Source organism: Amphimedon queenslandica, unplaced genomic scaffold (genome assembly GCF_000090795.2).
Source record: "Amphimedon queenslandica unplaced genomic scaffold, v1.1 AMPQUscaffold_13466, whole genome shotgun sequence".
Taxonomy (NCBI): Eukaryota; Metazoa; Porifera; class Demospongiae; order Haplosclerida; family Niphatidae; genus Amphimedon; species Amphimedon queenslandica.
Window position 1 is genome coordinate 1 of NW_003546298.1, and position 12827 is coordinate 12827.

Consider the following 12827-nt stretch of genomic DNA (forward strand, 5'->3'; position numbering starts at 1 on the left):
TTCTTTTCATCCACAAGAGTCCAAGGGCAGAGGAGTAATCTATAAGCATCTCTTGAGTCACTGCTCAGGATGACAAAAAAGGAGAATATAAAGAATCCTTGAAAAGCATTGAAGAAAGCAAAAAAGAACTGAACTATGAATGAGAAGCTATAGGCTCAGTAATAAATGTGAAGACAGCAGATAGCCACGTGAGACCCAACAGCATCAAAATACCATAAAAAGATAGCATCATTTTTATTGCTTCAGATGTGGTGAGTTGAGACTTACTCATTCTCTTGTTCTTATGAATAGTGTGGAGAAGAACACAAATAACAATGATATATATAGTAATGTAGAAGATAAGTATGACGAAGACTGGAAGTAGAAAAGCAGCCAGAAAAGGGATCATGTCATTAATGAAACAACTAACAAACAAAAAATCAATAAAGGACAATAAAAATGAATACTCTGCCACTTACAATCCAGACTGGTTTTCTGGTTAGTACAAATAAATATAGAAATCAGCATGAATTACTAATGTGATTATAACTGGTAAGAGCGGTAGAGCTAATAAAGCATGAAAAATCATTGTTGTATAATCATATTCTTACATTTCCATGTTATGTCTGTGAATACAATGACTAGTTTTTGAAACATTAGTAAAGCCTCAGCTGCCATTCACATCCAAGCAACAAGAGCAAAGTAATGAATGAGGACACCAACTGTTACACAACCAGCTCTCACTGATACCCTATTAATACCACTGACAAAAACTGCTAGCATGAAAATTAATGAGAGGCAAAGCTGAATGTGAAATTTGCTAGCTTCTCTTGTTCTTAGTTTCCTATTACAAAAAAGCATTTATAATTTAAGAAATACAGTAATTGCATTCTCACTTTAAAATAATTAAAGTGATAATTGTTAGTAGTAGTCCCACTAGTGAGAGACACACACCAACAATTGATACAACTTCTAGTGTAACATTGACATATTGAGGAGGTTGGGTAGGTTCACTGACTCTAGCAGATACATCCTATAAAAAGACATTGAGTAGCTGTATATGTAGTGTGATTGTGATTAATTTCTCACCACAAGACAAGCAAAATTAGTCAAATGATCACAATGGCAAGCTATGAAACTGAGATCATCAGTAGTATTAAGTCTTGTATTACAACCATCAGTAGACCAATTACCCCTGCCACCTATATCATATAAGTAGAAAGGTAAACCATTAAGTTTATAGAAACTGTAATTTAAAGCTACCTGCTGTAGTAAAATTCCAGGACACACAGCGAGGGTTACTAGCATTCTTTGATAGCAGAGAATAATAATTATATCATTAATATTTATTTAATCACTTACAATTACTCTATTCAGAGACAGAGTAATGATTAAAGGGTCAGGTAGTTTAGTACCATCAGCCACTCCACCAATTCTTGCACCAATGACTGATGATCCCACTATTGTATTAGGTGGAGGATCTCGAACAGGAAAGAATACTGATTGATTGTACAGTGTGAATGATAAATCAATGATATCACTCTCAACAATATTTATAATGTTTTGTGGCAATCCAATTGATGCTATTCTGTTAAGCTTCAAACCATTTGCACCATCATCTTCAATTTGAGTGTCAATAATCAATCTATTATCTACAGTAGTGTAATTAATGAAAAGTAATTTTAAAAATCATACCTGTAAGTAGATTTCATTTTAAATCACACAATAAAGCATAAAAAATACAATCTTTTTATTTAAAAATTATACTCACTGGAAGAGACTGCAGTAAATACAATTCCACTAAATTCTGATTGTTGAAGCTATAAAACTAAATTAATTCAGAAATTACAATGATTACAAATTTGCTAGCTTCTCTTGTTCTTAGTTTCCTATTACAAAAAAGCATTTATAATTTAAGAAATACAGTAATTGCATGATCACTTGAATATAATTAAAGTGATAATTGTTAGTACTAGTCCCACTAGTGAGAGACACACACCAAGAATTTGATACAACTTCTAGTGTAACAGTGACATATTGAGGGGGTTGGATAGGTTCATTAACTCTAGCAGCTAGATACATTCTATAAAAGACATTGAGTAGCTGTCATTGTGATTAATTTCTAAGCAAAATTAGTCAAATGATCACAATGGCAAGCTAAAAAACTGAGATTATCAGTAGTATTAAGTGTTGTATTACAACCATCAGCAGGCAATTACCCCTGCCACCTACATCATAAGTTGAAAGGCAAACCATTAAATTTATAGAAACTGTAATTTTTAGCTACCTGCTGCAGTAAAATTCCAGTACACAGTGGGGGTACTAACATTCTTTAATATCAGAGAATAATCATAATTATCAATACTTATTTAATCACTTACAGCTACTCATATTCAGTGCCAGCTAGAGAAATAACTAAAGGGTCAGGCCGGTAGTTTAGTACCATCAGCTACTCCACCAATTCTTGCACCAATAACTGATGATCCCACTATTGTATTAGGTGGAAGATATCGAACAGGGAAAAGTACTGATTGATTGTACAGTGTGAATGATAAATCAATGATATCACTCTCAACAATATTTATAATGCACTATGGCACTCCAATTGATTCTCATTCTGTTAAGCTTCATCATCATCTTCAACTTAAGTGTCAACCATAAATCTGTTATCTACAGTAGTGTAATTAATAAAAAGCAATTAAAATATCATAGCTGTAAGTAGATTTTGTTATAAATCAGCACAATAAAACATAAAGAATATAATCTAATAAAAATTATACTCACCAGAAGAGACTACAGTAAATACTATTCCACTTAACTCTGATTGCAGAAACTATAAAACTGAAATAAATCAGAAATTACAATTAAGACTCACTCTTTCTCCTTTTAGAGCAATGTCATCTAATTCTCATTCTTACCATATGCACTAAACTCTTAATGTAATAAAGCTATCAAAAGCATTCTGATCATCATCATTAATTGGATCCAGGATTTAGTAAAACCTTCAGCTAGATGACCCAGTTCCTCATCATCAATTCCAGCCATGATATCCAGCCACTTCCACAATAACTTGATTATCCCAGTTCCATTGCATGAGTGTTCAGACATGATGTTTTAAAGCTCCAGTTACATACAAACACTTGAATCAATGATTATAAAGTGATCCTGTCATACATCATCAGTTGGGACTCTGTGTTTCATCACAGTTTCTCCTACAGTACTACCTAGTCTTTTGTGTCTTACTCTGTTATCTTGTCTATGTGTATTGTGAAGTTCATTAATAATAATAATAAATAATAAATAGTAAATGACTAGTCTCGCGTAGCCAGACCGTGGTCTGGCGCTGCGAGACCAGTGAATGACATGCTGCTTCCTTTACTGTCCCCTCCTCCTCCTCTCTAATAGCTCTATCCAGTACCAATGACACTACTAGTCTTATACAGAGACACCACATTCCAGTACATAAGCATTGTGAGTACTAAATAGTCTCTCTGATTTATGCTCTGATGAGTGATGCAGTACTGTGCTATGTAACCACGTTTTTGCACGTGGTCACTAATAAAACTGAGTAAAGATTGTATAGTCTAAATGATAATTAATTGGAAGTGGATATTGGTCCGGCAGCCGGACGCCTACTGCGGGGCTATAGATCCGGCAGTCCGTTGTTCTCCGTAAAACAGTTTGTGCGCATGCGCAATAGGGCAAAATGGAACTTAGTCTTTTTTATCAAGAAACCCTAATCCCAAAACCCTACAATCCCGGAGGCTAAGATGTACGAGAGGGTGCTCTAAAAACTAAACCCCAATCCCAACCCTACGACCCCGGAGGCTAAGATGTACGAGAGGGTGCTCTAAAAACTAAACACTAAACCCCAATCCCAACCCTACGACCCCGGAGGCTAAGATGTACGAGAGGGTGCTCTAAAAACTAAACACTAAACCCCAATCCCAACCCTACGACCCCGGAGGCTAAGATGTACGAGAGAGTGTTTATTTTAAAAAAAAGTAAAAAGTGATTAAAAGAAAAAAAAATCAAAACATTTCAGCATAGTTTTAGTCAATAGTCCCGACAGGATTCGAACCGCTGACCCCATCCGTGCCATCCAGAAAGCCTCTCCACTACACCACCGCAACCCTGCTGCATCAACGTTGCTGATTGTCGTATTTATACTTGATATCTGTATATAAAATCGTGTATTAGTATACTGGGGCGAAGCCCCAGTATACTATATAGGGACTGCCGGACCAATAGCCCCGCAGTAGGCGTCCGGCTGCCGGACCAATATCCACTTCCTAATTAATTTGTTGGAATGTAGCCGAAGGCCCGAAGCTCGTTGTTTAGAAGAAGAGGATGTCGGGAAAAAGTTAGTTCATCTCTTCCTACTATCTTCTCTCCTCCTTTGTCTTCATGCTCTCTCTTTCTATTTATTCTTCTGTAGTCCTTGTCTTTATTTCTATCATTATTCATTTACTACAGGTTTCAGAATGAGAGCTGAACACAAAGCTCCTGTAATAGGGGAGTCCCTCTACCTGTGGGCAGGGAACCAGTTTGACTTACCTAAAGTTCATGACTCCCTTCAAAAGAGGGAATTGACTTCAAGAGTTGATGTCTACCAGCTTTCTACTGCTGACTGGTCCTCTCACCTAACAAGAGGTACTCCTCCATTAGGTGTAATTGCCTACTCCTGTACCACCTCTCATTCTAATATTTACTATTTTGGTGGATGGTGTGGTCATGATTACTGTTACCACAATACGTTGAATGTACTGAATACGATAAAGATGCGGTGGACTTCATGCAGTAATGTTGATCAGTCGTTGATGAAGAAAGGCTATGGTGGAATGATATCACTAGAATTTGATGGAGCAGAATACCTTGTCATAATAGGAGGGATTGGTTCTACACCAACTGTTTACCATCCTCAGTTTCAATATGATCAACTTAAGAATGGGCGTGTTAATACTAATGAACAGTTACTTTATAATATGTCCACTGGTAAGATTATCTTCATATTAATGAGTACATGTACATGTATACCTAATTACCGTATAGGGACTAAAATTTGGCGAATTGCTAAACTTTGATAATTGGCGAATTTTAATTTGGCAAGTTTGTGGCCATGTGCCATTGAGCATGCGTATAATAGCTCAAAATGGCAAATTTTATTTGGCGAATGGATATTGAAATGCCAAATTCGCCAAATTTGATTCCCTCCAAAATTTCCTACTATACGGTATACTGATTTACAATTGTTTAACTTGTATAATACACTTTTGTGTCTTTATGACTAAGTTACATGTACACAATATACATGTACATAATTCAATATAACAATTATAATTTATATTGATAGATGATCACTGTATTCTCTTCATTTTAGGACAATTCACTGTTCCATCTGTCAGTGGACAGTGTTGCCCACCAACTAGTAGTTTGATAATTGAGAAGATTACTACTACCGGTAATAGAGGAGTAATGTTTGGGGGTATGGTGACTGTTAATGGTGACGAGAGTACAGCTACTAACAGTGTTTACATATTCAGTGTGACACATAGTATAATAGTAAGTTGTATTATATTTTGTTGTATTGTATTGTATAGTAATACATTATCTCAGTATTATCACTTGAGGCTATATTGTGTTGTACTTATATTAACTGTATATTTTGTGTATTATTATGTTCACAAAACTCTGATACTACATAAACTACATAAAATGTTTTCATAGCTAGCCAGTCATGCTTAGTATAGTATTTTATATTCTGTATCTATAGATTTGTTAAACACAGTCACTAACCTTAATTAAGAATTAATTTTTCCATGTCATACCCATTATTTGTATAGTCACACATACATTATTTATATTTACGCTGACTGATATTATTAGTATTTGTTTATGTATCTAGAACTGGGAGATACTGAAACCAGGAGCAATGCCTAATGAGGGACTGTTGCCTATGGATAGAGTTGATCATGCTAGTGCTATTATCAATGGTGACTCGATCTCACCTATACTAGTAGTGATTGGTGGAACAGATAAGAATAATGAACTAGTTAATGAATGTTTGTTGTTTGATAGTATCACTACTGGTCAGTACAGTTGTAGGAAGGTACATGTGTATGTGTGTGTGTAGAGTACTGTAATAATGTGTGTGTGTGCGTGTGTGCATAGTTAATTTAGTTGACAGATGACGCTAGTACTGATGTATATTGATAATAGATTAGTATTATAGCAGGTTTTTTTAGGAGAACAAATTTCATGAATTTTACAATTTTTTGAGATTTGTAAAATTGAATTCTGATGTGATACGATACAAGATGGTAGAATATTGGAAATTTGCAAAAATTAATATTTTGTAATTCTCCACATACAATTCATTTGCAAAAATTATTGTCCTTAAAAACTGCTGTTCGGTAATTGTTAGTGTGTTCAGTAGATAACACTATCTCTGATGAAACATTAACAATACAATAGAACCACCCGCACATCTAATTAAAAATTACATGTTTCATTATTTTGTGAACCAACCTTAAAGTGTGTGCAGTGTGTGTACTATTAACACATTTCTTATTCTTGATATTGAGAGTTAAATTTTTACATATTATGTTATTTTTCACATGTTGCTTTACTTTGTTTTGTTGATGGTGAGGATTAAATTGATTTTACAATATAGGATATGTGTGTTAAGTATATTCATATCAAAATAAATGTATTCATTGTATACCGTAATAATTTTCCAGAAAAAATTAATTTGTTGGAAGTCAGTTTTCCATTGGCAGCAATGGAGAAACAATAGAAAAAGGCTTGGTACCAGGAAACTGCTTTGTATTTCTCAATAGCAATCTTTCAGGTGACTACTAGACCCCATTAGATCCTCAGGATGCTTTCTAAGCTTCCAAAAAAGGCTCAAGAAGGTAGCAAGGCAAGAAAATATGTTTTCCCCATTAAACTCTTCATAACCTTGACGTCCAACATGGCGGTCAATTTACTGTGTGGGTTGGATATACAGTATTTAAAAGTTAGAATATACTTAGCACGCATATCCTCTATTGCAATAATTGTAACTATCATCTACATATGAAATTTGTCATTTTATATGTAACTGTATAAACATCATGGATCAGTAATTACTATATACTTCTCTTTATCTACAGATTCCTTTACCTGAAACTGTTACTGGTAGATACGGTCACTCACTCACAGCAGTCACAATGTCACCACACTGTGTGTGGCTAGTAATTGTTGGAGGATGTAAAGAGCTTGAATTGAAAGATGTTGGAGGAGGAGTGAAGGAGTCGTTGATTACACCAATCACTGATACTAATAGAATAATAATGATAATTGAATTAGGTAAGATAATATTAATCAAATTGTAAAGATATGAGCATTAAATACATTATTACATGAAATAATGTCACACTCATTTCTATAGTACATGTACTGGTATGTGAGTAATTTTTCAGTTGATGTATTTTTTCCATTCATTTTGTATACTGTACACACTACAATACCACTGTGTGTGTGGGTGTGTTTTTTACAACCACTATGATAATGATATAAATTAAATACGTATATGTAATGTATCTTATTGTCTCTCAGTATATAGTGAAGCTGGTGAGTGGATAATACAGTCAGTACTGGATGGTAATGATCTCACTAGTAAGAACTATCAAGAAAAGTATCAATTGTATAGCAAGACCAGAACATGGTGGATGGATCAGCTAATAGAATATCCCACAGAGAAGGAAATGAAGCTTCAGAGATATATACAATCTTTACATCAAGACCTACAAGTGGCTTATCAGAGCAAAGTATCACTACAGGAGTCACTGGTTGAGGCCAATAAACAAGGTATATAGGATACTATACACACACACACACACACACACTTTAACTGTACTAACTGATTACTATTATGTACTCTTGTGTGGTTATTGGTAGTGTGAGTGTTTGTATTAGTACTGGTTTACATCACACAATGTTAAATTGTCCATGCAGTTACATATTAAGGAGATTAATGTACAGTGAGCTCTGCTTAACATGTATGGTATCATTAGTCATAATTATAGTACATGTATTTATGGGCTATTGTACATGCAGTGCAAATTTGTATAAGCTACAAATAATATTGAATATGATTATGTAATGGTTTGTACATTGGTTGAACCAGTCTTTGGGTTTGTATATATCTGTATATTCTTTTGTGTTATTATGCATGCATACACTGAATATTCTCTGCTTTTATATTATTATTCAGTTAATGGTGATGATAGTAATGATATTATGAGCAATGTATTACAAGAAATGAGGCAAGAACAGGAAAAACTGATTGAAGAGAAACAGATTATTACTGGTTAGTGTATCATCAGTACATAATATTAGATGAGAGAATTATATTTTGTTAATGTAGAAGATTGTGAGAAACTTAAACTCAAAGTAGCTGATATGGAGGAGAAGGAGGAACAATATCTGAAGGAGATACAGATCATTACTGGTTAGTGTATCATCATTTATTAATAATTAATATTCTATTAATTTATAGACCTTAGAGCTAAAGTGACTGATAATGAATTGTATACAACCAAACTAATGAAGGAGAAGTCACAACTACAGGAGAGAGTCACATCCTTAGAGGAACAATCCATCAAAGAGACTAGTTCCATTGGACTACAATTTAATTACTTGATCCCTTCAATGGGTAAGAGTATTATTGTGTGACTGCGTGACTGAGTGCAGGATTTTTCATAAGATTTTAACTTAGTGTTCATGTAGCTTTTATCAGTGTATTGTTTTTGTTGCTCAAAAATTAGGCAAAGGACTGTACAGGGTATTTTGTCAAAAATAGCTAGGAGAGAATTCTCCATTTTTATTAATTTTTACTGATACATATACATGTTTGTATTGTGTATCAACTTTGAGCTGATTCCAATAAGTTTTTTAAAATGAATTTTTAAATTTACTCCAAATGCCATTTACTGTATTGTAGTGCTTGCCAGTTCATGAAGCATGCTGTTTATCTCACTTAACATGTTTTTTGGGGAACCCTGACTGAGTGTATACAATTGTGTGTGTGCTCACTGTATATATTTTGTATAATTGACAGATAAATTGGATTGTCTGAGTGATGTCCAGGTAGCTGAGAGGAAGCTGTTCTTAATTCAAGGAGACAAACCTCAACTGATGAATTGGGAGAAATATGGTCTAAGGATTGGAGTACAAAAGGAGAGCTTACTGTCCTCTGAGACAGTTGAAGTAGCAGTGGTCGCTCTTGTAGGAGGACAGTTCCAGTTTCCTCTTAATACTGTCCTAGTGAGTGCTGTGTATGCAGTATCACTCTCAAAGCCTCTCCTCAAACGGCTCATATTAGAAATACAGCACTGCATTGATTTAACAGGACAACCAGCTCTTAGTCATCATCTCAAGTTTGCTATAGCTCCCATGAGTACACCCAGTCTTCCTTACCAGTTCTCAATAGTTGAGGGAGGACAGTTTAAACTTGATAGTTGGTATGGATCCATCGAGCGTAAAGAGTTCTGTTTGGTGTGCATACTGGGAGAAGAATCAGCTAATGAAGGAGGTAATGATGTCCCTATAGCATCAGTTAATGGAGACATAGAGGAAGGAGAGAAGGATGAGGAGGATAAGGAGTCAGAGGAAGAAGTTGAGGAGCAGTTGAATGATGAGGAAGAAAAAGAAGTTGAGGAGCAGCAAGATGAGAAGGGAGACCAAGAGGGAGGAGATGATGATGATGACAGTGATTACTCTAGTGATAAGACTAGCAGTAATGCACTAGGTGCTAGTGGAGTCGAAGGTCAGTTAGTTATAGCTATAGTTAGTGTATGCTTTACTTTACTATTAGTGTCTAAGGATGGAGAGAAGGGGAAGGAAAAGGATGATACAATAATTACTACGAAAGCAACTGGTGCTGCAGCAGCAATCCCTCTCCTTGTGTCTGAGACTGAGAATGAATCTGAAGTTTCAACAAAAGATATCTCTGGTGACCCAGTTCACAGTAAACGCATGCACTGATGTAAAATGGTTTTTTATGCATCACTATAGAAACACTGTCCATTGGTGTGAGAAAGGTCATAACCTATGCTGGTATACTTTATTATGAAGAGGACAGAGTAGAAGATTTAGTTTCCTTCACTGCAGCTAAGAAACTAAATGCCCTCACTGAAGTAATGGTTGTATTCTTTTTATGCATGTCTCATTAGTTTTTATTGTAATAGTTTATAAAAAATGAGCACTGTCATGCTAAGATTGGACAATATCTTTACTTTCGTTTTATGCCCAATTGTGATGATAGCCCATACATTGAACTGATCTTTGATACTCCACAGAAGAAACCCACTACTGGATGGAGTATTGAGCCTCATATAGAACCATGCAGAGTAAGTTTAATGTTACTGGTGAAATTATTGTTGCTGTCATGTAGCTATATCAAGATGATGTTGATAAATTTGGAAGAAAAGATTGTTCTCTTCCTTCCACCTGCCTGATATCTGTTTCTGGTTCAATTGATGCTGTTTCATCATTGCACTATTCTATACCACTGGATGGAGTGGTTCGTCCCAAGACATTATTCATTCACCGATCACTGAGAACTACTCCTTCAACAAGTACACACAAATCAATTCAATTATTTATTTGTTTAATATCGATCACATCCTACCTTCTCTAATTTAGTACATGAATCAACACTAGTATCATCCACTGGAGGAGCTAGTAAGTGATAATACTGTGTGTATACACTGACCTTTGACCTAGGTCCATTAGCTACTGTTGATGTCAATAAAGTAAAGAAAGTGATCAATGATGTTCTTGTATCTCATTATGCTGATTTTACTTCACTACCAATGGAAGCTGTCCCTGATCTTGCCAATAAATTATTTGCTCTTTGTTTGGTCAACAATGCTGTCAGAGGGAATCCTTCAATAGAGAAATTTATTAATGAGTTCAAGGCTGGTCTTACTTTTCAGCGGAAGTTACCTCAAGTACAGGAGCACTGTCAAAAGTTCCTAAGCTCATTCATTGCAGTTAGGGGCAGTTTTGCTTATGCAGCAACAGCCTTGCACCAGGACTGGATTGAAGCTATTAGGAATGAACTGGGATTTGATTTTAATATTGATATTGATGCTTAATAATAATTTTGATTGATTTTTAGATTCATAATGCTTATGTTGAAAGCAATTTTTGATTGTCAAATTAATTTAAAGTTCCTTGTTGACATCAACCAACCAAATTCACATATCTTCACAATGAGACAGAAAATGATTGATTTTTTACAAAGCATGCATGCAGGTACCATCTGTAGTGACCGAATGGAGAGAGCTTGACCTTCGTATTTTGTAAATATTGATTATTGTAAAAAGGCTAAAATCTCTTCTGACAAAAATGAAAAGAGCATACACTTATATACAAACAGTATTACATCATATTACATCACAATGACAAAACATTACACAACAATCAGAATCAGTATACATGAACTAATAAGCATAGTAAATCATAAGCATCAGCTAGAAGGGAAAGAAATAACATCGTACAGCAATGCAATAATAATAATAATTAATAATAGTAATAATAATAATTGTAATAACAATAGTAGTAATAATAATCATAATAACAATAATAATAATACTAGAAATAACTGTAATCAAAATGCCTTAGAAAATAATAATAGGAATCAATACCAAAATAATATATCAATATATAACACCATCATTAATTGCAGCTACAGTCTCACCGCCCAAATCATTCCCCAGCATACAGTAATTTGACTCAAATAAAACTAATTACTAAAAAGATGGGCATGTTTGTCAAAACAGGTCCAAGACATGCACCACATATAGTGTTTAGTAAACAAGTAATGCAACATATAAGGGGAACATTCACACTACCACTTTCAGCATCACTAACAGCAAACTTTTACAAACAAGAAAGAAGATGAGTGCCCTATTGATTATCCTATCAGTTGTACTAGTAATATCTACATTGACTGGATCTATTGACAATTACCACAATGGTAAGATACTGACTACTACACTAATGCATAATATACCTGCTGTTTTGATTATATATAATATAAACAACAAGAACCTACCAGTAATAAAGGATTCACAGATTGTTGTAAGTCCAATAATACACTATTCATTTATTTTATTAATTTTAAGCTGTTACTAAGAAATTTGTTGAGCTCACTAACACATCAATAACTCCAGTTCCATTGAAACGTGGGGAAATGAGTTACTGGAAAGGATTATTAAAGATCAGTTAGTCATAACATTTATCAGTAAACATAAATTCATTTATCTCTAGAGAGAACCATACACTGGGGTATAGTGCATCTAACACTGACACATAACTTCAAGAATTATACTAATATTACTTTCCTTAACGAGAACTTTAATTTATGTGACTACTTAGATGATATAATTAAGGAATATTGTCCAGTACATCCAGGAATATATCATATGAATGCTAGTACTACAATGTCAAAACTCCTTAGGCCAGTAAGTAACAAATAGACAACCTTTCCATGCTACTATTCTATTTCATAGGGTCAGTATTACGCCAGAGTAACAGCTTACAATGAGAAAGGAGAGCAATTATATGCGTAATGAAAAAAATTACTTTCAATTGAATGGCATACACTACATGATGAGCATTGTTTGATAAATGTAACAAACATGGGGTCAAATACATTATTACAAATTTAAAATTTTGTATAAAATCAAATTTTGATTGAAGTGGGCTAAAAATTTCTATGCAACATAAAAACATGTATGTTCATTAAAAATTTTTTAAATAGAAAATCCTTACTTTTTCATTTTAGAAAAAATTGA

General features: G+C 34.3%; 1 protein-coding gene and 1 long non-coding RNA gene across 2 annotated transcripts; one reads left to right on the top strand and one right to left on the bottom strand.

Annotated features, from left to right (window-relative positions):
• Positions 1 to 908: 908 nt before the first annotated feature.
• LOC109581045 (uncharacterized) lies at positions 909 to 1275 on the bottom strand. The gene is made up of 3 exons (XR_002184475.1): positions 1243 to 1275; positions 1069 to 1181; positions 909 to 1012 (listed from the first exon to the last, which is right to left on the bottom strand). It is a non-coding gene; the product is annotated as an uncharacterized LOC109581045 (long non-coding RNA).
• A 7846-nt stretch (positions 1276 to 9121) lies between these two features.
• On the top strand, positions 9122 to 11219 carry LOC109581019 (uncharacterized). Its single transcript, XM_019994738.1, has 7 exons — positions 9122 to 9790; positions 9839 to 9991; positions 10039 to 10160; positions 10212 to 10373; positions 10418 to 10601; positions 10669 to 10707; positions 10750 to 11219. The coding sequence occupies exons 1-7, from the start codon at positions 9160 to 9162 to the stop codon at positions 11121 to 11123; spliced, it is 1665 nt and encodes a 554-aa protein (XP_019850297.1). The 5' UTR covers positions 9122 to 9159; the 3' UTR covers positions 11124 to 11219.
• Positions 11220 to 12827: the final 1608 nt, after the last annotated feature.